This window comes from Gigantopelta aegis, chromosome 14, assembly GCF_016097555.1.
Source record: "Gigantopelta aegis isolate Gae_Host chromosome 14, Gae_host_genome, whole genome shotgun sequence".
NCBI classification, from domain to species: Eukaryota; Metazoa; Mollusca; class Gastropoda; order Neomphalida; family Peltospiridae; genus Gigantopelta; species Gigantopelta aegis.
The window spans coordinates 34,377,990-34,399,841 of record NC_054712.1 but is presented as its reverse complement, the minus strand read 5'-3'; the positions used below and the strand labels follow the sequence as shown (position 1 = coordinate 34,399,841).

The 21,852-nt window shown below is 36.5% G+C and overlaps 1 protein-coding gene across 2 annotated transcripts in view; it reads left to right on the top strand.

The window, feature by feature from the left end:
- LOC121388180 (apoptotic chromatin condensation inducer in the nucleus-like) overlaps positions 1-21,852 on the top strand; it is a 71,745-nt gene that overhangs the window by 34,713 nt on the left and 15,180 nt on the right. For both annotated transcript variants that reach the window (XM_041519443.1, XM_041519442.1), the window contains exons 7-12: positions 5,537-5,861; positions 6,888-9,535; positions 11,460-11,520; positions 16,684-16,750; positions 20,682-20,830; positions 21,315-21,437. In XM_041519443.1, the coding sequence (XP_041375377.1) occupies positions 5,537-5,861; positions 6,888-9,535; positions 11,460-11,520; positions 16,684-16,750; positions 20,682-20,830; positions 21,315-21,437 (3,373 nt within the window). The remainder of the gene's footprint in view (positions 1-5,536; positions 5,862-6,887; positions 9,536-11,459; positions 11,521-16,683; positions 16,751-20,681; positions 20,831-21,314; positions 21,438-21,852) is intronic.

The window sequence follows — 21,852 nt, the reverse complement described above, 5'->3', positions numbered from 1 at the left end:
ATATTTCAACGACAGCCGTTAAAGTTCGAGCCCTGATCTGCTGTTGGTCAGTGGGCATCATCTTGCATGGCATACTAGTACTCTGTATTAACGGGTATCCGTCTTCATCAATTTTCAAAATCGTGGTGTATCATGAGTATGCATATGTCTTTGAATCGAACAACTGATGCTTGTATGGTAATGTTGTCTGCCAATCTCTCTGCATGGCATACCAGTGTTATGAATGTGTTACTGCCATTTTATGTCGTCAGGCAACCTTAGCCTTGCCATAGTGTTCACACACACAAAAAAAAGCTCAGATCGCCTATATTGGTATTAGGGTCTCCACGAGTACTTGAATACTTGGGTCGAGTCAAGCAACACTGGAATCTGTTCACAGGACTAGTACCTGTACAAGTGAGACAATGTAGAGCTTTAATTTCAGCAGTGACTAATCGATAATACAAGTTACAAAATATTCATATGATCATGCACTAGTTTTTTATTTTTTTTATCTTGGCCGTCCATCGGTCACAATACTGAAAGTATCAACCTGTTTCTAAATGCAATTCAGTGGCATGATTTCGGTTTCACGTTCAGCACTAGAATTAAGATGGATATATTTTACTTTATTCTATAGTCTTATTATTATCTAGTGTAAGTGTCAGGTACTCTGGATATTTGTCGAGTTTGACCTTTACGTTATCAAGTCCAATATTTGGACTTGTGGAGGCCCTAATTGGTATTTAATGATATGAAACTCGTACTGCACTTTTGCACATCATCCCCTGCATCTGTGTTCACTTAGCAATTCTTGCTTTCCACACTTGCAATGCCACCATATATAATATATATATATATATATATATATATATATATATATAGATGGCTCTGGGGCCTTTTTTTGTTGTTGCACTTTTCATCCCATGTTCTAAAATTGGTACATCAAAGGCTTGTTATATATGCCTATTTCAGAATTCTTGTAGGCAACAAATTCATTTGTTCACATCCTGGAATAGCAGATGTCACATTTTGTTGACAATGATTTTCCATTCGACAAAGTGTCGAGAGTAACATATGTTACCTTTCATTTCTAGCAAATTCGAGCTAACCGTTATTTTATACATGTATAAATGTATTTTATATGGATGGCTATGCAGGTGAGAATTTCCTGGGAGATTGCATCAATATATATATATATATATATATATACCGAAGTGTTAGTTGAAATTGAATGATAACTAACAATGAAAAACTGGTTTACTTAAATGAATTAAGTGTACACCACAAAATGTGTGCCCTATCACTTGGCTTTAAAACACCCGACCTTCATCTAGTGACACTTAGTTGAATAATACAAGGCAGCTCATAGAATGTGTTCATTATGTCATTAATAAGATATCACACTTCAAATTGATTACATTTTAAAACTAATTTTCGCATATTCAAAAGAATCTGTACTTCACAATGTTAGAAATTGAAAAGCAGTTATAGCAATTTAGTTTCAAAGTTTAACTTGTAGTTTTAACTATTTTAACAGCAATATGGAAGACTTGATTCAAAAACGGATAAAAGATCATAAGTTATACAATCATATATTGCTCCTGAATTGAGAAATTGTTGATTTCTGAAATATTGTTCAAAATGAAATGGAAAGTAAAACCTGTTATTTAAAGTGATTATCAATAAATATATTGTTTCATAGGGGTAGAGCAGTCACCTGTTGCACTGTCAGTCTAAGATTGATCCCTGTCGGTGGACCCATTGATCTATTTCTAGTTCCAACCAGTGTTGTTTTGTCTGTGGGATGGTGTATATAAAATATCCCATGCTGCTAATGATTTTTTTTTTAGCAGGTTTCCCCTCTCTAAATTACAAATCTTTGACATCAAATAGCTGATGATTAATATGTCTGTGCTCTAGTGGTATCGGTAAACAAAACACACTTTTAACATGATCGAGCAGCATTTGTTGCCCATCTCATATCAGTTTTGAGTCTTGTTGGGCATAAAATGCATTTTGAGTGACTTCAGTGTACACACCAGGACTCCTGTGTACACACTAGAACCACCAGAAACAATGGATATGCCAAATATTAATCCTTTAAGCAAGGAGTTGTAAATTATGTAATTTAAAGACAAAAAGGCCAAGTATAGGTCTTATATCTATATCTCAAAAAATGAGTTTTTAGAAAATGAACGTACATTGATGAATGTTGAGCACACCCTGTATATTTGACAATGACTAATGATATACGTGCTGTCGTGCAAATGTTGACAACAGGATCTGGGAGAGTGGTCTGCAAGATGATAAGGCTGATGGTGAGAAATCAGTTTCAGAATAACTGCTGTTTTGAGATTTTTCTATTTATATTTCTATTGACACACACGCTCGTGGTCCTGGTTTTGATCAGAAATCAATAAGCAGCCGCCACAGTTACTTTTCATTCTTATAGTTTTTCACCTCACTACATGTACGGGTGTGGAAAGTAGCCCAGTGGTAAAAAGCACTTGCATAATGCATGCAGTCTAAGATAGATCCCCCATCAGTGGGCCGATGGGCCATTTCTCATTCGTGCCAGTGCTCCACAACTGGTGTAATATGACTGTTGTATACTTTGTTGTCTGGAGTGGTGCATATAAAAGATTCCTTTCTGCTAATCAAAAAGAGTACATAATGTGGTGCCAACACCAAATTAAAATGTGTTTAATGTGTCGTTAAAAACATTTCTTCCTTTCTACTACATGCGGGAGATGCATTGCCTGCTTTTCTGAAATGGCCTACTTTCCAAAATAATGATCATCCTAAATAAGTACTGTATCTCTGGGAAAGTGCATATAAAAGATCCTTTGCTGCAAGTGGCAAAATGTAGCGGGCTTCCTCAGAACTTGTTAGATTGGGAAAATGCTTAGCATTCAATAGCTGATGATTGATCAGTGTGTTCTAGATGTGTCATTAAACACTAAAGTGTTAAATGAACATTGGTAAGGAACAATTTCATTTAAAGTCCGAAGATGACACTCGTAGCCCAAATCATCAGCCTGCAAATCAACCAAAATGATGATTTCTCATCCATCCTCCAACACAATATTACTGTAATCACAATATAAGGAGTACGTTGTTGAATTTTAAAAAATCCTTCCTTTCTTCTCATTCATCCTGAAAGTTATCTGATGGGACAGTCCATCCCTCTACAAAGAGGCTTGCTCGGGACAAGTCGTTTTATATGTAAATTTTTCTATGATCTTGTCAAATCAACAGAAAATTACAATTCAAGAAGTTAACACCCTGATATGTTCAGAAGTTTGTTTTAATCAAACAGATGTTTTGCTGCCTTATGAAAGACCATTTAGTTTTGTTGGACTTCAAATGTATACAACAGAATAATTTAAATGGAACAAGCACATTTTGGATGGGACATGTAAAAAAGGACACACTTGTCCTATAGGCAGGTGGATATATAGTCATGAATTTACGGCCACTCCCATTCTAAAGTTGCATCCCATTCTGCCAGTGTTCATACAGATGTATACAAGACCCATGAATGTTACAAATATGGTCCCATCTAGTTCAGATGTTGAATTAATGGCAAGCCAGGACAATGTAGTTATGATGGTGTTTTGGAGGCAAGGTGCTGCAGCTCTGGAATGATGCAGCCTAACATTGTCATGAACATACTCTAGTTTTATTGAAAGTGAGTGGTTGTCAAAAAAGGGGAACACAACTGGTTCAAACCATGGGCCTAATTCACAAAGCTCTCTTAGGCTCTGTCTTTTAGCATTGCAGTGTGATATCGCAAAGTTACGAGAGTTTAGTGAATTAGGCCCCAGGACATTTTGTATGTAACGATAACCTAAGAGATTGTCTTGAATGGTAATCATGTTAGGTGTGGTGAGACTGCTAAAGCTATTGCAGAACCTCCACTATAAGTAATGTACCATTAGAGGGGCACTGGTGAGCAGGAGAGAAAAAATAATAATCTGGGAATGGGTCCACTGAGACAATTCGATCCCACGACCTAAGCGACTCTGAGAAAGGGCTCTACATTACCTATTTTAAGAAAAAGAAAAAGTACTGCACATGCATTTTCTTGTACCATTGTTGCATCCTTTTTAAAAACGGTCACATCCTTTTAAAGAAACACCATTACAATTATCTCCAATGGCAGCAACATTTCAAGGGTGCCTCATCTTTTTCCCCTTGCGTATAGTTGCTACCATTTGCAGATAAACGGCAGAAAATATTAACATGAGTTTAGCAAGGACAATAGTAAACAAAATGCAAACCAAATAGTAACTCACAAAAATGTATGAGAGGACCACAGTAAACAAAATGCACCCTAAATAGTAATTCACAAAAATGTACGAGAGGACCACAGTAAACAAAATATACCCTAAATAGTAATTCACAAAAATGGTATGAGGACCACAGTAAACAAAATACACCCTAAATAGTAATTCACAAAAATGGTATGAGGACCACAGTAAACAAAATGCACCCTAAATAGTAACTCACAAAAATGTATGAGAGGACCACAGTAAACAAAATACACCCTAAATAGTAATTCACAAAAATGGTATGAGGACCACAGTAAACAAAATACACCCTAAATAGTAATTCACAAAAATGGTATGAGGACCACAGTAAACGAAATGCACCCTGAATAGTAACTCACAAAAATGGTATGAGGACCACAGTAAACAAAATGAGGTTTTCTTTGAAGACTAGTTCAGTCGGTTGAGCACTTGCCTGAGTTGCTTGTGTTGTGGGATGGAATCGTTTCGGTAGACCCATTCTCTGACTATTTTTTTTCCTCTGCTCAACCAGTGCACCATAGCTTGTATATCAAAGGTGGTATGTGCTGTCTTGTCTGGGAAAGTACATTTAAAAGATCCCTTGCTACAAATGGGAAAAATGTAGCAGGTTTCCTCTCTAAAACAATATGTCAGAATAAAAACAAAAATTGACATCATATAGCCCATGATTAATAAATCGTGGGCCTAATTCAACTAAACTCTCGCAACTTTGCGATCTCACAGTGCAATGCTAAAAGACTTGCAAAGAGGATGCTTTGTTGTCTCGCAGAGCCTAAGAGTAAATTTTTAACACTACACTGCCTTCATTTAGTCTTTTACCGGCCTTGGTGGCGTCGTGGTTAGGCCATCGGTCTACAGGCTGGTAGGTACTGGGTTCGGATCCTAGTCTAGACATGGGATTATTAATCCAGATACCGACTCCAAACCGTGAGTGAGTGCTCTGCAAGGCTCAATGGGTAGGTGTAAACCACTTGCATCGACCAGTGATCCATAACTGGTTCAACAAAGGCCATGGTTTGTGCTATCTTGCCAATGGGAAGTGCAAATAAAAGATCCCTTGCTGATAATCGGAAAGAGTAGCCCATGTCGTGGGGACAGCGGGTTTCCTCTCAAAATCTGTGTGGTCCTTGACCATATGTCTGAACCCATATAACCGTAAATAAAATGTGTTGAGTGTGTCGTTAAATAAAACATTTCTTTCTTTTATTTAGTCTTACAACAACTCTCTTTTACATTTTCAGTCCACCACCTAAAGCCGGTAGAAGCAGAAGGGCACCCAAGGAAGAATCTCCGCCACGGCAGTCTAGCAGAATTTCATCCAGACAGAGCGCCATGAAGAGTCACCAAAAGTCGCCTTCTCCTTCGTCCAATTCTTCTAGGTCAAAGTCTGCCCATTCAGACCTGAGTAACGCTGAGCCGGCCGATGATTCAGAGGAGGAGAGGGTCGAGTCGCCATCTAAAGGTCGTGGACGGGGCAGAGGGCGTGGGAGAGGAAGAGGGCGAGGAAAGGGCAGGGCGAAACCGCATATGTCGTCCGATGAGTCTCATTCTCCAGCCAGAGAAAAGGTGCGGTATGATTAAAGATGAAATGAGTTGTGCCATGTGTCAACTTCTGCAAATGCTGTGTGGATTCGGATGTGAATGCTGACACTTTGTGTCCATTCATGCAATTACCAGTATTGTTTTATATCTACTTTTTTTAATATATATGTTTCTGTACATATTTCCATATCAACCGCCATGTGATTCGGTTCGGAAGAAAGTGTATTCGCAGTCATATGCCTTACTGCATTCTGCACAGGACAAATGAACAAGAGTCTTTATGTTATTTCATTGTGGGGGATTTTGTCAGCATTTGCATCCATGTCCACATACGCAGAAGTCGACACACAACTTCACAGATTTGTTAAAACGATGCCATACAGCACAAGTTCAGAACCAGTTTCAATTTAGCTGCACACCATGTTTGAATTCTCAGATATACTTTACACTCATGGCTGAGAATTTGGTAAATTTTGTGTCATTCGTATACAGTTTGGAGTTTAGTTCAATGTCAAAAACATTTTTTTTTAAAGGTCAGTATTTAAATGTACATGACATATTTGTGGTAATGTGTCATAAAGATTCTGGTTTAAATGGAATTTAAAGAAAGAAACAAAAATAATCTCTGGGGAGTGGTGTTGAACTTTAGTCTTAACAACCCTGTAACATGAGCTCCACAATGGACCATGTATACAGCCTTGGAACAATTTGCTAACGGCCATACTGTACATATATGTCGCAGCAACTTTGTAAGGGGAGGCAACTCTTTAAGTACTTAGATTATTGTTTTGGTTTTTTTTTAATTCAAGCTAATATGGCTTTTTTTATTCAATTTAAAAATTTAGTCTGAAAATAATACTGAAAATACTGAAATAATTAAAGCAAAGAAATGGAACCAGTTCAATGCTCAATCAAATAGTCTCTCTTTATTCACATTTCAATTATATTTGTGAACAGATGGTGTATAAAAGTGTGATACCAAACCAGTAAAATAAATATGTGAGAATGATTTCGTAAAAATACAAATGTCTTCTTTTTTTCCATTTATAGGAAGAAAGGCCAACAAGGAAGTCCAGCAGAGATGCGAAGCAAGAAAGCATGAAAATGGATTCAGAAGAGACAAAAGAAAAAAGAGAAATACCATCCAGAAAATCCAGCAAAGAAATGGATATAGAAGAGACGAAAGAAAGAAGAGAAATGCCATCAAGGAAATCTAGCAAAGAAATGGATATAGAAGAGACGAAAGAAAAAGAAATATCATCCCGAAAATCCAGCAAAGAAATGGATATAGAAGAGACGAAAGAAAGAATAGAAATGCCATCACGGAAATCTAGCAAAGATGGGAAGCAAGAAAACACAGAAATGGACGTAGAAGAGACCAAAGAAAGAAGAGAAAAGCCATTACGGAAATCTAGTGGAGATGGGAAGCGAGAAAGCATGGAAAAGGATAGAGAGGAGGTCAAAGAAAGAAGAGAAAAACCATCGAGGAAATCTAGCACAGATGGGAAGCAAGATGGCCTGAAAATGGACGTAGAAGAGACCAAAGAAAGAGGAGAAAAGCCATCCAGGAAATCTAGCACAGATGGGAAGCAACAAAGCATGAAAATGGATGTAGAAGAGTCCAAAGAAAGAAAAGAATTACCTGGTCAACGGGCATCAATCGAGAAAGATGAGAAGAAAACAACTGTTGGTTCAGCAGTCTCCAAGAAAACCAGCTCCCCTACATCCGGAGAACCAAAGGATATTCCACTGCCTCTCGAAGAAAGTAATCTTGATAAAAATGTGAAATCATCATCAGTCCCCAAACAGGTGCCAGCTGAAGAACATGAACATGCACAGGAGAAGAAGGAAAAAGGACTTCTGCCAGTAGAAAAGAAATCTGTATCGGAAGGAATGGCGGCAGAGAGTAAAGAAAAGAATTCAGAAGAAAAAGAAATAGAGGGTAAGAAAAATACTGAAGTTAAGAAAAGGAAATTGTCTGAAGGTGAAGAGAAAGACGTTAATGTAAAAAGTACAGAAATGAAATCTTTGTCTGAAAGAACTCAGGAAAAAAATCAGTCTGAAACTAAAGAGAAGACGACAACAAGAACTGAGGAAAGAAGGAATTCAAAAACTAAAGAAACAAAACCGTTGTCGGAAGGAATGGAGGAAGAAAGTAAGCCAGAAGCTGAAGAAAAGACGTCATTGTCGAAAGGAATGGAGGAAGGGAAACATTCTGAAAATAAAGACAAGAAAGTATTGTCTGAAGGAATGGAGCAAGGAATTACTTCTGAAACTAAAGAAAAAAAATTGTCTGAAGGAATGGAGGGAGGAGATGATTCTAAAGTTAAAGAAAAGAAACTTATACCAAAAACGGAGGAGGAAATTAAATCTGAATCTAAAGAAAATAAGGATGTGCTACCAGATAAAACAATTAAGAGACACGAACAATCTTCTGAAGAAAGCAAAGGGAAGCAAGTTTCAAACATTTTGTCAGGAGATTCCAGTAAATCTGTATCCCAGGAGGTAGAAGGGGAAAATGTTGTAAAGGAACAAAAAAGCCAAAAACCAATAGACCACAGTTCTAAAGTGTTGGAAACTGAACCAAAGTTGACTTCATCTCATTCCTCCATTGCAGAAGAAAGTAGTCCTTCAAAACAAACAGCTGATGCCGTTTCGGAGAAACAGGTACCACGCAAGTTGAAACGATGGAGTGCACCGGTGAGGGAAAAGTCGACCGATGAGAAGATGGATATTGAGAAAGTAGAAAAAGTAGATGTAGGTCCATCTTCAAAAAAGGTAAGACGGTGGGGTTCTACACAGGATAAGGAAACTGATAAAGAACCCAAAGCTGATGCTTCTCAGGTTGCCAAAACGGAAAGTAGCAAAGAATCCAAGGACGAGGAGGTGGTATCTTCAACTAAGAAGGATCTCTCTGAGGCAGATGCAAAACCAGACTCAAAGAACATTGAACCCAAGGATGAAAAGTCTCAAGAACCCTGTACGTCTGTAAAAGAAGACGAACAGTCAAAGGTGAAATTAAATATTTCGGTAAAAGAAGATGAACGGTCAAAGGGAAAATTAAATACTTCGGTAAAAGAAGATGAACGGTCAAAGGGGAAATTAAATACTTCGGTAAAAGAAGATGAACGGTCAAAGGGAAAATTAAATACTTCGGTAAAAGAAGATGAACAGTCAAAGGGGAAATTAAATACTTCAAACAAAGATGAGGAACTGTCAAAGGGGAAATTAAATAATTCAAACAAGGATGAGGAACTTTCAAAGGGGAAATTAAATACTTCAAAAAAGGATGAAGAACTGTCAAAGGGGAAATTAAATACTTCAAATAAGGATGAGGAACTGTCAAAGGGGAAATTAAATACTTCAAAAAAGGAAGATTGCCCTGAAAAAGTCACATCTTCCAAAGATCCTTCCACCAAGCCAAACCCAAGATCTGTACAGAGCCGTTTAAGGAAGCCGTCATCGTCGGAAGAGGAAAGCGATTCCTCTTCAGACTCTGAAGATGAGAAGGAAGATGACAAGAAGAAGAGTGGTGATTCAAGTTCTGAGGATGAGAAGAGTTCGACTTCGGGGAAGAGCGAGGCCTCTGATTCGGACAAGAGTAACTCGTCGGATCAGGAAGCGGACGCCGGACAGGAGGCTGATGACGAACGGACGACCCAGGATGAATCGGCTGCTTCACACAAGGAAGATGTCAAGTACGTTTTATTATATACTGATGGAACGAAATAGGGAAAATTATATATAGAATTGTAGACCAAATTTATTTTATTACTAGTGTAGTAATGTCTGTGTTTCATATATAGTTGTAATGTGGGATTGAATTTCAGTAGTAGTGAATTGACACTATTTATTGACCCAAGATGAATTGGCTACTTCACACAAGGAAGATGTCAAGTACGTTTTATTATATACTGATGGAAAGAAATGGGGAGAATTATATATAGAATTGTAGCCTAAATTTAATTTACTGCTAGTGTAGTAACAGGGCTCGAACTTAACAACAGCATCGATGGCAATTGCCACCGTTGAGATATAAATTGCTGTAGGTAGAGACCATCACCGATGGTACTTTTGTGCTGTCGGTAAAGCTCCTCAACAATGGCAAAATATATACACCTGGTGTACATTATCTGCCAATATTTAACATTTGCACATTTGAAATATGTCTACATAGAGCAAAATAGCCTTTCAGTCATGTTTATTTGTCACTTTTTAAAAAAATTGCCATTGGCAGGCTCACAGTAGCCATGGGGGACACATTCTTAAGTTCAAGCCCTATGGTAATGTCTGTGTTTCGTATACAGCTGTAATGTGGGATTGAATTTCAGCAGTGGTGAATTGACACTATATATTGACCCAAGATGAATTGGCTACTTCACACACAAAAGAAGTAAAGTATGTTTTATTATATACTGATGGAAAGAAATAAGGGAGCACACGTAAATTTGTAGTAATGTCTGTATTTCATACAGCTGTAATGTGGGATTGAATTTCAGCAGTGGTGAATTGACACTATATATTGACCCAAGATGAATTGGCTACTTCACACACAAAAGAAGTAAAGTATGTTTTATTATATACTGATGGAAAGAAATAAGGGAGCACACGTAGATTTGTAGTAATGTCTGTATTTCATACAGCTGTAATGTGGGATTGAATGTCAGTAGGGGTGAATTCACTGCCAGTAGTAACACTGTCAACTTCTGACACCATGTATTGAAGGTTTTGGTTGCAGTCATCATTTGCTCTTTATTTGTGTGATCCTCTGTTCTTTCTATCAATATAGATCTGGTAATTCAGTGGATTGATCAATTTGTAGAAATCTTTCAAATATATACAGTTTTTTAAATTGTTTTCACATCTGATGATAAATATTGCCTGCCTAGCCAAAGTAAGTCTTTCTTTTTTTGTACATTAAATTTTTTTTTTTTTTTTTATAAAGACAAATTACTTAAAGACAGAACAAGAACACAGATAGTCTGCATTCACACTGGTGGTAGGGATGGTGCATATAAAAGATCCCTTGCCACCAATCGTAAAGAGTATCTCATGAAATGGGGACAGCGGGTTTCCTCTCTCAATATCTGTGTGGTCCGTAACCATATGTTTGACGCCATATAACCGTAAATAAAATTTGTTGAGTGCGTCGTTAAATAAAACATTTCTTTCCTTCACACTGGTGCATGTATCAGATTTTATGGTATATTTGGTATAATAAAAAAAATTCAAAATCTTTAGCACCAGGGTCTCAGGTTTGTACCATGGGATCCTTGAGCAAAGATAATGTGGTTTCTGTGAATGTGAATAAATTCCATGGCAAAACACATGCCATGGGAAATTAAAAAAACTCCACGGTATTGCCAATTACCGTGGACAATTGCAGGGGTTGTTTCTAGATCAAATGTCGTGGTCGGTATTTTAATTTTTTTTTCTAAAACATAAATTCTGTTTTTGTGAGATTGAACTGACCACACTGAATTCTTGGACAAATAGGGGTTGGGGGTGAGATTGAACTGACCACACTGAATTCTTGGACAAATAGGGGTTGGGGGTGAGATTGGATTAGAGAATATATTCTGATCATCGATTTTGAAAATATTGTTTGTTTTTCTTTTATAGATCAGATGATATGTCTATGGAAGTTGAATCCACAAAAAAGACTAAAGAGGAGTCTGATAAGGTTGGTTTACAAAATTGTATATTAATTTTTATTTTTGAGGATTTATAATGAAAGGAAAATATCAGAAGAAAGCAAAAAGCAGTGGATCAACCCTTTATAATTCGCCATATAATAATTAAACATTTAAAATTAAAATTTTAATTCATTATAAAAATTAATGTTACAAAACAAAATTTGTCTTATCTTTGCATTAAATCTTAATGAAAATACAAAAAAAACAATATTGATTTAACCCAGATGTATTTATTTCAACCAATGTAATAGTATCTTGATAAAAGTTAAAAAAAACAAAACATATTTGGCCATATATAATATATTCACACTATGTGTTGTCTCCGCTGTGTGGTAGATAGGGGCAGAACTGAGCCCAACTTCTCTGAAATTTGGTTCGTGGTTTGTGCCTGGAAGTCTGATGTCGAGTTGTGCTGATATCCATCCCTTGACTGCAATGTCAATCCCTTGTTGCCATGGTCACCTGAATGTCTTCTTGAGAGAACCTAACAAAAGATGTGCCATTGCCACGTGCTACTCACCGGTTGTTCAAAGCCATGAGTTCCGTGTTCACTGATCGGACATAAACTGTTCACAATGTGAAAAATGTTACTCAAAAGTGGATAGAAAGTGATATTCACTATATTGGTGATGACTGTCCTCCGACGACACACAATTGTAAAGTCTACAGTGTCCATTATATAACATTACAGTCTACAGTAAACAGTAACGTGTGCAAAATACTGATATTTATGTGAAAGGAAACTGCAAGAAGGAATTCTAAACAAAAAGCAACAACATAAAGCAAAAACAATACTTCAGTTGGATGTCATTGAACATATTTCGTTGCTATTGCTAGACTTGAGGTGTAATCGGTGAACAAAAAGAAGAAGAATCAGACTTGTTATTTAAGTAAATAGCTGATTTATTAAAGACTGCGTACCCAGAGCCACAAAACTTCAGTGTTGTTGAAGTGAAAACAAGATGTTTGATTTAAATCCAGCCAATTTTAACAGCAATCGTATGTGTACGTAAACATTTTCATCAATGTTCAGAGTGAAAAAGCAGAACTGAAACTGTTGAAGATGAATTGCTTACATTTCGTTTTGAGACAGAACTTAACGTTTTGAAGATGAGTTACATACATTCATTTTGAGACAACTGAAAGTTTTGAAGATGAGTTGCTTACATTCATTTTGAGACTGAACTGTTTGATGGAACATCACCATTCGTGTCATACCTTGAAGTGTTAAATGAAGTGTTAAATGAAGTGTTATTTGAGCTAAAAATACAAGTGTTGTGTGAACTGTAGAGCAAAGTTTTGCTATGTACTCTAACCACAAGAAAAGTGTTGGTTTTCTGATGACACCAAACCAAATTGGAATTCATATCGACTATATCAGTTGTGGAGCAGCATCTGAAAAACCCTCAAGTGTTTTCCATTAAGTTGTGAACAATAGAAGCAAGATATCTCATTGCTATTGCTAAAGATTAAACATTTTATAATTCACACAAACTACCTGGCTTCTTCAATGTAAAGCCAGAAAGAAAGTTGAGGAAAACTGCCTGCAAGTCAGTGAGTTAAAAAAAACCCTGATTGAATGAACATTTGTCTTGAGATTGTGCTTTTCACAAGAACTGTTCACGTGGAAAATAATGACATTCTTGTTGGATATTTTATGGTGGTGCTAATTACAAAACGGTAGAAGAACCATCACTTCTTGTGTAAAGATGATTTGAAATAAGAACTGATTAAACTGTTTTTAACATCAGCAAATGAGAAAACACAAATTCACCTCAAAACTTTGAAAGGGTTCTGCAAACAAAAGAGAAAGACATCGCACTTTTCGGCACAGTACTGAATTCAAAAGCTTTCAAGTTCAGGCAACACTGAGATTCTCAAAGCCCAATCCCAAATCGATTGAATTTTTCTCGATAACCTTTCCTCTTCATGCGGGTTTGGTTCTTGATCCTTGAACCTCAAGACTTCGACAGCACATAACGGGTATTTTCATAGCGTTGTCCATTTCTTTTCAATGTATTAAGTTGGGTTTATTTAGATAACATTTACCTTTTTGTACAGTTTTGAATTATCAGAATATAACATCTTTTTCTTGCAGCATCAGAATGGCTCTTGGTACAGCAAATAAGTGAAGGATTTTTATTTTTCTCTGACTGTTTTGTTTTCAGATCAATTTAGATGTACCGGGTATTCTATAAGATTGGATTTAAAGGATTGAGTTTGAATTTAAATTTGATAAAAAAAGATGTCAGTTGTAATGTAAATTAATTAGTGCTAGGTTTTCTTTTAGCAAACAAGGCATTAAAAAAAATGTCTCTAATAATTTTTTCCTGTAATTTAGGGAGTTCAGAAAAAGCCCCACATATATTGATTACTAATCAGTTTTTGGTTGATAGTGTCGTATACAAGATGAAAACTGCTCAGTTAGACATGTAAGAAGTAGAATTAAAGTTCACCAGTGTCATTTGTAGCTTTACCAATTCCTCATACTTCATTAACCTCTAAATGTCTAAAGACTTATAAAACCTGTTAGCTTTTGATCAGTGAAGCTTTTGTAATACCAGTTTGTTAATTTTCTGTCTTACCCATCTGTATTTCTTTAAAATATAAATCCTTCAGTTTGTTTAAATTTTTATTAAAATAAATAAAAAAAATTAAGTTTTGATTTTAACAATGAATTTTGTTTAAATAAAAATTATTTAAAGAAGGAATGTTTTAACATTTTAAAGTGTATCATCTACAGTTTGATCAAATCATTTTAAAACATTTCAAAATATCTTCCATCTTCTATAGTTATGGCTGTCCCTATATATTTAAAAAAAAATAATAATTTAGTTTTGAATAACTAAACTAAATTAAAAAATCTTTAACATAATATACATGTAGGGTCACTTGACATAAATTACCACATGAATGTGGATTCAATGATCGATCTTAAAGACAATACCTTTTTGAATACAGCAAAACAATTTTCGCTTTCTTAATCAAAAATTAATTATGTTAACAGCATATGATAAACACATACATGTTTGTCTATTGTGATATTTGTTAATTGCCTTATTTTTGAAATGACAGCATGCCTAGCACTAGGGCTGTGCACAATAATCGCTCTCCTGGCATACCACGGTGCTGATTCTCCAGATACATGGATTGCAGTATTCTCTTAGAAAACTTTTATTTACATTTTTGTTTCGCCGTAACAAAGTTAAAAGATGAGATCTATAGTCCATCCCATCATTCTATAAAAATGTTTTTTTTTAATAAATAATTTCAGTTTAATTTGACATGAGAAGAAAGTAAAATTCTTTTGGAAATAAGAAAAAATATACTTTTTTTGTGTACAATTTACAAAACATTCGGCTCAGAAATAAATAACTTGTAGTAAATTTCATATTATGAAAAAAGGCTTTCTCTGTGGGATGGACTATAGGTTATTATTTTCAGCAGAAACAGCAAATTTGCATACATGTACATATATTTCCATTACGGTTTTGTATTTAGGTCCATTCTATTTATTAGTCTTTGTCCAATGAAACTCAATTTATAGTTGCACCTGGGTATGTTATCTCAATGCATGTTACAGAATTTTCACTTCTAATTAAAATACTTAGTATTGAGCTCAAGTGTTGTGTTTTTGTGTTTAGATCCTTTCTTACAACTGAGGCCTAGCTCTGGATCAGCAGAACATTTCGCCAAATTACCTATTAAACTTGCAGAAAAACACAGTTATTTTGTAACAAAATATAAATTGATACTTGAAATTATTTCGCCAAATTAAAATAAAATTTGATAATTGTTTCTAAAATTCGCAATTGACGAATTTGGTGAGGGCCAGAGCTATCCCTGCAACTATAAGTCCTAGATAATAAAAATTAAAAAATTAAAATCTTTTTTTGTTTTAAAGAGTAATAAAAATGTAATTAATTTTGTTTTAACATGTATTGAGATTCATGAATGTATGTGGATGCAACTATTATGTAGAACCGATAAGCATATAAGTTTTTGATATGCAAGACATATATTTCCATGGATTTCTATCATAATAGTACAATGTTTATCATTGATAGAGACACATAGATCTCTTAATTATTAATACTTTTTTATTGCTCAAATAACAAACATGCATATTTTTACTTCATGACATTTTCTATTTTTGACACTAAATAGCTAGCTTTTCACCCTGACCTTGAAAGGTATTTATGTGATTGTATTACAGTGAAACGCTTCTATACCGGACACCCTCGGGGCCAAGTACAATGTCCGGTTTCAAGAGGTATCCGGTTTAGAGAGGTTATTTTCTGTACTGATTTTTTAAAAAAGGACATTGAAGAATGGCCGGTTTTGGAGGAATTCTGGTTTACAGTGTGTCCGGTTTTGAGAGGTTTCACTGTACATATTTTCTTAAAGAGACTGTCTTAAGTTTGCTGTCATTGTTTAGATGTTTCCGACTAGTAGAACCAATTTACAACTAAAATTTCACAGTAAATATGTCTTCTTATTTTTCAGAATATTAGTGTTTAATTTTCTTAATGTTTTTAATGGCTCAAAATTCATTTTTTTATGTCTAAATTTACATGTATGATGTACGTGCATATATTCAGGGCTAGCTATGGGTGAACAGAAACTTTCGCCACATCACTTATTTACACTTCAATAGTTGCCAAAAAACAGTTTTCTAATAATATAACAATTATTACATGAAATTTATTCACCAAATGAAAATAAAAATTGCCAAATAAAAACGTAATATTTTCCATAATTTGTTTAGAAAATTTGCAGCTGGCGAACTAGACAAGTGCCAGAGTTAGCCCTGATATTATTTTTTCATATCTGTGCAAAATTATTTGGCAGTAAAATCCAGTTTGGGTTACTACTAACATTAGGATGACACCTGATACATTGAATATGTAGATACTGATATTCTCTCCCCCCCCCCCCCCCCCCCCCCCCCCAAATATATATAGTTGTTAAAAAGGCTCTGGTAGTCGGAACTTTTTTAAAATGCCACATAAACTTAGAACAGTGTTTTTAAAGTTTGTAACTGTTTTACGAAATATTTTGCCTTGTTGGTTTGTCTTCACTACATGTATTTGTGTATTGCTGATAGACGTCAGAACCCATCGTCAACCAGAATCTGTTCTTTCTTTTAGAACAATAAGACTGAAAATGCATCAGCTGAGATTGTGGCAGCCCCTAGGAAGCGTTCCTTACTCTCCGGTAATACATTTTGTCTATATTTTCATTCATTTCAACTTATTTTCATGCTTGTATGCAATTATGGTTCAAGCACTCTGTCCTGAGTTCACACCTCGGCTATCTGGGTTGTCTGTCGAGGACAATGGGTTAGTTGTTAGTTGTTAGTGGTTAGTGATCTCGAGAAAAGAGTGTAGAGGTCTTAAACCTACCCATTGAGTCGTTAAAACTCTAGGTGGGAGCCGGTACTGGGTTGCGAACCATGTACCTACCAGCCTTATGTCCGATGGCTTAACCACGATGCCACCGAGGCCGGTTTTGTCTATAAACTACTTTTCCAACAGCAGCGTCGACATTTGCATTAAAGGTTTCACGTTTTGATCAGTTTCTTACAAACTATAAGTCCTAGATCAGTGAAACTTGGTTTATAGTTGCACCTATGGATGTTCATCACACTGAGCTGAAACTTGGTTTATAGTTGCACCTATGGATGTCCATCATATTGCACTGAAACTTGGTTTATAGTTGTATCTATGGATGTCCATCATATTGCACTGAAACTTGGTTTATAGTTGTATCTATGGATGTCCATCATATTGCACTGAAAAGGTTTATGGTAGGCGAGACATGTAATTATGTGGACTTCTTGTCGTGAGACAATTTTCCAGAAATATTTTCCAGAGCAGTCAATCATCTAACTTTCGTATAGTTATTAGATACAATTCACAGGATTTTATTTTTGTACTTTGATGTTACTCCTCTTGAATGGCATATATTAATTACATAATCTGTTTGAATCAATGCAGAGATGACAAAAGTAACATTTATCATGCAACCATGCTTCCTATTGACCTGATAACCCCTACCTGATAATTTGAAGTGTTATCATGTGACTAGGAAGTGTTGTCATGTCGCTAGGAAATGAGTTGTGCAAATGACGGATGTTTGCTCAATTTTCAGGTAGATCGTTTTCTCATTTTTCAAACATTCATTTACAGCAATAATTGTTGAACTACATAAATAAACATTTACACTTTCTGTGACATCAAATTACCTCTTATTTTTCAATCCTCCCTTATTATATTTGTTCTCATTCAGAACGAGCCAGCGTTTGAATTAAACATTTTGAAACAAAAAAAGCAAGTAGCTTCCTGCAAAGAACCTTTACATTTGAACAGCGTCTGACGTCACAGTCACTTGCAGCCAGTGGTGTAGATCTTCTTCAGGTCACACATAAACTTGAGTTTATTTTAACAGAAAAAGATACCAAAATTGTAATGTTGTGACACAAAAGTCTTTGAAATATAATCAATGTCTTTTATTTAAAATTTGGAAACACAACTTTTAGGCTGACTATGCCATTCCGAAGATGCTTTCGGGCACCTGCTGTTGTCCGACTTCTGGTAGTAGTTTCTACACGATAAAACAAATAGTTTCTATACCACTTTTGACTGAAACATATTACAAAAATATAGCTTGAAAGGGGTTGCATGATAAAAAAACAAATAAGATTACTATGTTTTGATATCATGGTTATTTGGCTCTGTTCGATAACGGTATAACAGACTCGTTGAAGCTCACCTGTTACACGGTTATCTAAACCTCGCCAAATAACCATGCTATCAAAACGTAATAACCTGATATTCTATATGTCACATTAGTCATCTAGTATCTACTGCCAATTAAAGGAGTGATTTACCATCTAGGTACAGGGTGCCCTGGCAGGTGTTTTTTTTAGCACCTTTATAATAATATCACTTGATTGCACTTAATCTGAGCTGGCACTGGGTATGCAAAAATGTTTGCAAAATGATCTATTAAACTTAAAACTTTTTAGAAACCCATTGCATTTTCCAACAAAATATTAATCATTACATGAAATTATTTTGTCAAATGAAGTTATTATTTTTAATTTACATTTAGCATTTTTTTGCGAATACCAGAGCTAGCACTGAGGCCTGTTCAGGAGGGCGAGCGATTGCAGTCGCTTGCTAGACTGATTTTTTGCACCTGATGGTGGATGAATGTGATGTGAAAAAACCCAAACGGTACCAGTCAAAATGTTTGTGGTCACTCTGGTTCCAGAACACGCCACTGTTCACTTTGTGTTATTTGTTCATACAGATACCACTAGAAATAGTACAGGTCATCTGTTATTTGTGGGGGCGTGTTCATACAGATACCACTAGAAATAGTACAGGTCATCTGTTATTTGTGGGGGCGTGTTCATACAGATACCACTAGAAATAGTACAGGTCATCTGTTATTTGTGGGGGCGTGTTCATACAGATACCACTAGAAATAGTACAGGTCATCTGTTATTTGTGGGGGCGTGTTCATACAGATACCACTAGAAATAGTACAGGTCATCTGTTATTTGTGGGGGCGTGTTCATACAGATACCACTAGAAATAGTACAGGTCATCTGTTATATGTGGGAGCGTGTTCATACAGATACCACTAGAAATAGTACAGGTCATCTGTTATTTGTGGGGGCGTGTTCATACAGATACCACTAGAAATAGTACAGTTCATCTGTTATTTATGGGGGCGTGTTCATACAGATACCACTAGAAATAGTACAGTTCATCTGTTATATGTGGGAGCGTGTTCATACGTATACCACTAGAAATAGTACAGTTCATCTGTTATATGTGGGAGCGTGTTCATACGTATACCACTAGAAATAGTACAGGTCATCTGTTATTTGTGGGGGCGTGTTCATACAGATACCACTAGAAATAGTACAGTTCATCTGTTATTTGTGGGGGCGTGTTCATACAGATACCACTAGAAATAGTACAGGTCATCTGTTATTTGTGGGGGCGTGTTCATACAGATACCACTAGAAATAGTACAGGTCATCTGTTATTTGTGGGGGCGTGTTCATACAGATACCACTAGAAATAGTACAGTTCATCTGTTATATGTGGGAGCGTGTTCATACAGATACCACTAGAAATAGTACAGTTCATCTGTTATATGTGGGAGCGTGTTCATACAGATACCACTAGAAATAGTACAGTTCATCTGTTATATGTGGGAGCGTGTTCATACAGATACCACTAGAAATAGTACAGTTCATCTGTTATTTGTGGGGGCAGGACATAGCCCAAGTGGTAAAGTGCTCGTTTGATGCGGGGTTGGTCTAGGATTGACCCCCGTCGGTGGGCCCATTGGGCTATTTCTCGTTCCACCCAGTGCACCATGACTGGTATATCAAAGGCTGTGATATGTTCTATCCTGTCTGTGGGATGGTGCATATAAATGTTCCCTTGCTACTAATGAAAAAAATGTAGTGTGTTTCCTCTCTAAGACTACATGTCAAATTTACCAAATGTTTGACATCCAATAGCTGATGATTAATTAATCAATGTTCTCTAGTGGTGTCGTTAAACAAAACAAAAGAAACTGAGCATGCCACTGCTCGATTCGCGTTGCTTGTTATACAGATACAACTAGAAATAGTACTGTTTACCTTTTATTTATGGAAAAAAGAAAGAAGTGTTTTATTTAACGACGCACTCAACACATTTTATTTACCGTTATATGGCGTCAGACATATGGTTATGGACCACACAGATTTTTTTTAGAGGAAACCCGCTGTCACCACATAGGCTACTCTTTTACGACAGGCAGCAAGGGATCTTTTATTTGCGCTTCCCACAGGCAGGATAGCACAAACCATGGCCTTTGTTGAACCAGTTATGGATCACTGGTCGGTGCAAGTGGTTTACACCTACTCGTTGAGCCTTGCGGAGCACTCACTCAGGGTTTGGAGTCGGTATCTGGATTAAAAATTCCATGCCTCGAATCCAGTACCTACCAGCCTGTAGACCGATGGCCTGCCACGACACCACCGAGACCGGTTTTATTTATGGAAGCACTGAATAGAACACACTTGAAAATGTTTAATATTGTCTTTAAGAAGAACATAATATTTTGTAACCAACAGGAAGCAGACAGGAATCTAAGAAGGATGATGAATCGGAGGATAAAGATGAGCCGAAGAACAAGCCGGTGAAGAAGAGGAAATGGGGATCATCGGAGGCTAAATATTCCAGAAAGACACACAGTGTGGAAATTTCAACCGATTCTCTCAAGGTACATGGATATAGTTCAGATGCTGACATCCTTTCATTTCAGTTTATTTTCATGCTGATAACCAATTAAGGTTCAAGCAGGCTGTCCTGGGCACACACGCCAGCTAACTGGGCTGTCTGTCAAGGGCAGTGGGTTAATTGTTAGTGAAACACCTTCCTGTTAAGCTGTTAAAACGTACTCTGGATGAACACAGGTACTGGTGTTTGAACTCTGTCTACTAGTCTAAAAACTGATGGCTAACCTCTATGCCACTGAGGCCAGTAAAAAGTTGTTAAGCAAAAGTAACATATTAAATTGAAGTTGGTTAATTTGACAGCAGATTTTGTTTTCTCCCACTCTCTCTCAACAAAGTCTTGGATTAACTTACAGAAACCGAATGTGGTCAATTGTTAATTAATTCCATTCTTGAAAACAACATAGCAAACAGTAAATGGTAGGTTAACTGACATGTATTTACTCCTTGTTCTGTTATTTTTAAACCTAGGGTCTGATAGACGATGTAAAGGTGTTCAATGAACCCATTCTGGAGCTGGGCACAGAAGGGATGCAGCTATCTGACAAAGAGGAAGACAAGAGGGACATCAAAATCAGAAGAACTGTAGTACAGGTAACCTTTGATGTTATTTCATTTCAAGGGGCGGGACGTAGCCCAGTGGTAGAGCGTTCGCTTGATGCACAGTCGGTCTGGGATCAGTCCCCATCGGTGGGCCCATTGGACTATTTCTCGCTCCAGCCAGTGCACCACGACTGGTACATAAAAGGCCGTGGTATGTACTATCCTGTCTGTGGGATGGTGCATATAAAAGATCCCTTGCTGCTAATTGAAAAGAGTAGCCCATGAAGTGGTGACAGTGGGTTTCCTCTCTCAATACCTGTGTGGTTTGACACCATGTAACCCAAAATAAAATGTGTTGAGTGCTTATATCCAGTTAAAGTTCAAGCACGCCGTCCTGGGCACACACCTCAGGTATCTGGGGTTTCTGTCCAGGACAGTGGGTTAGTTGTTCATGGTTTAGTGAGAG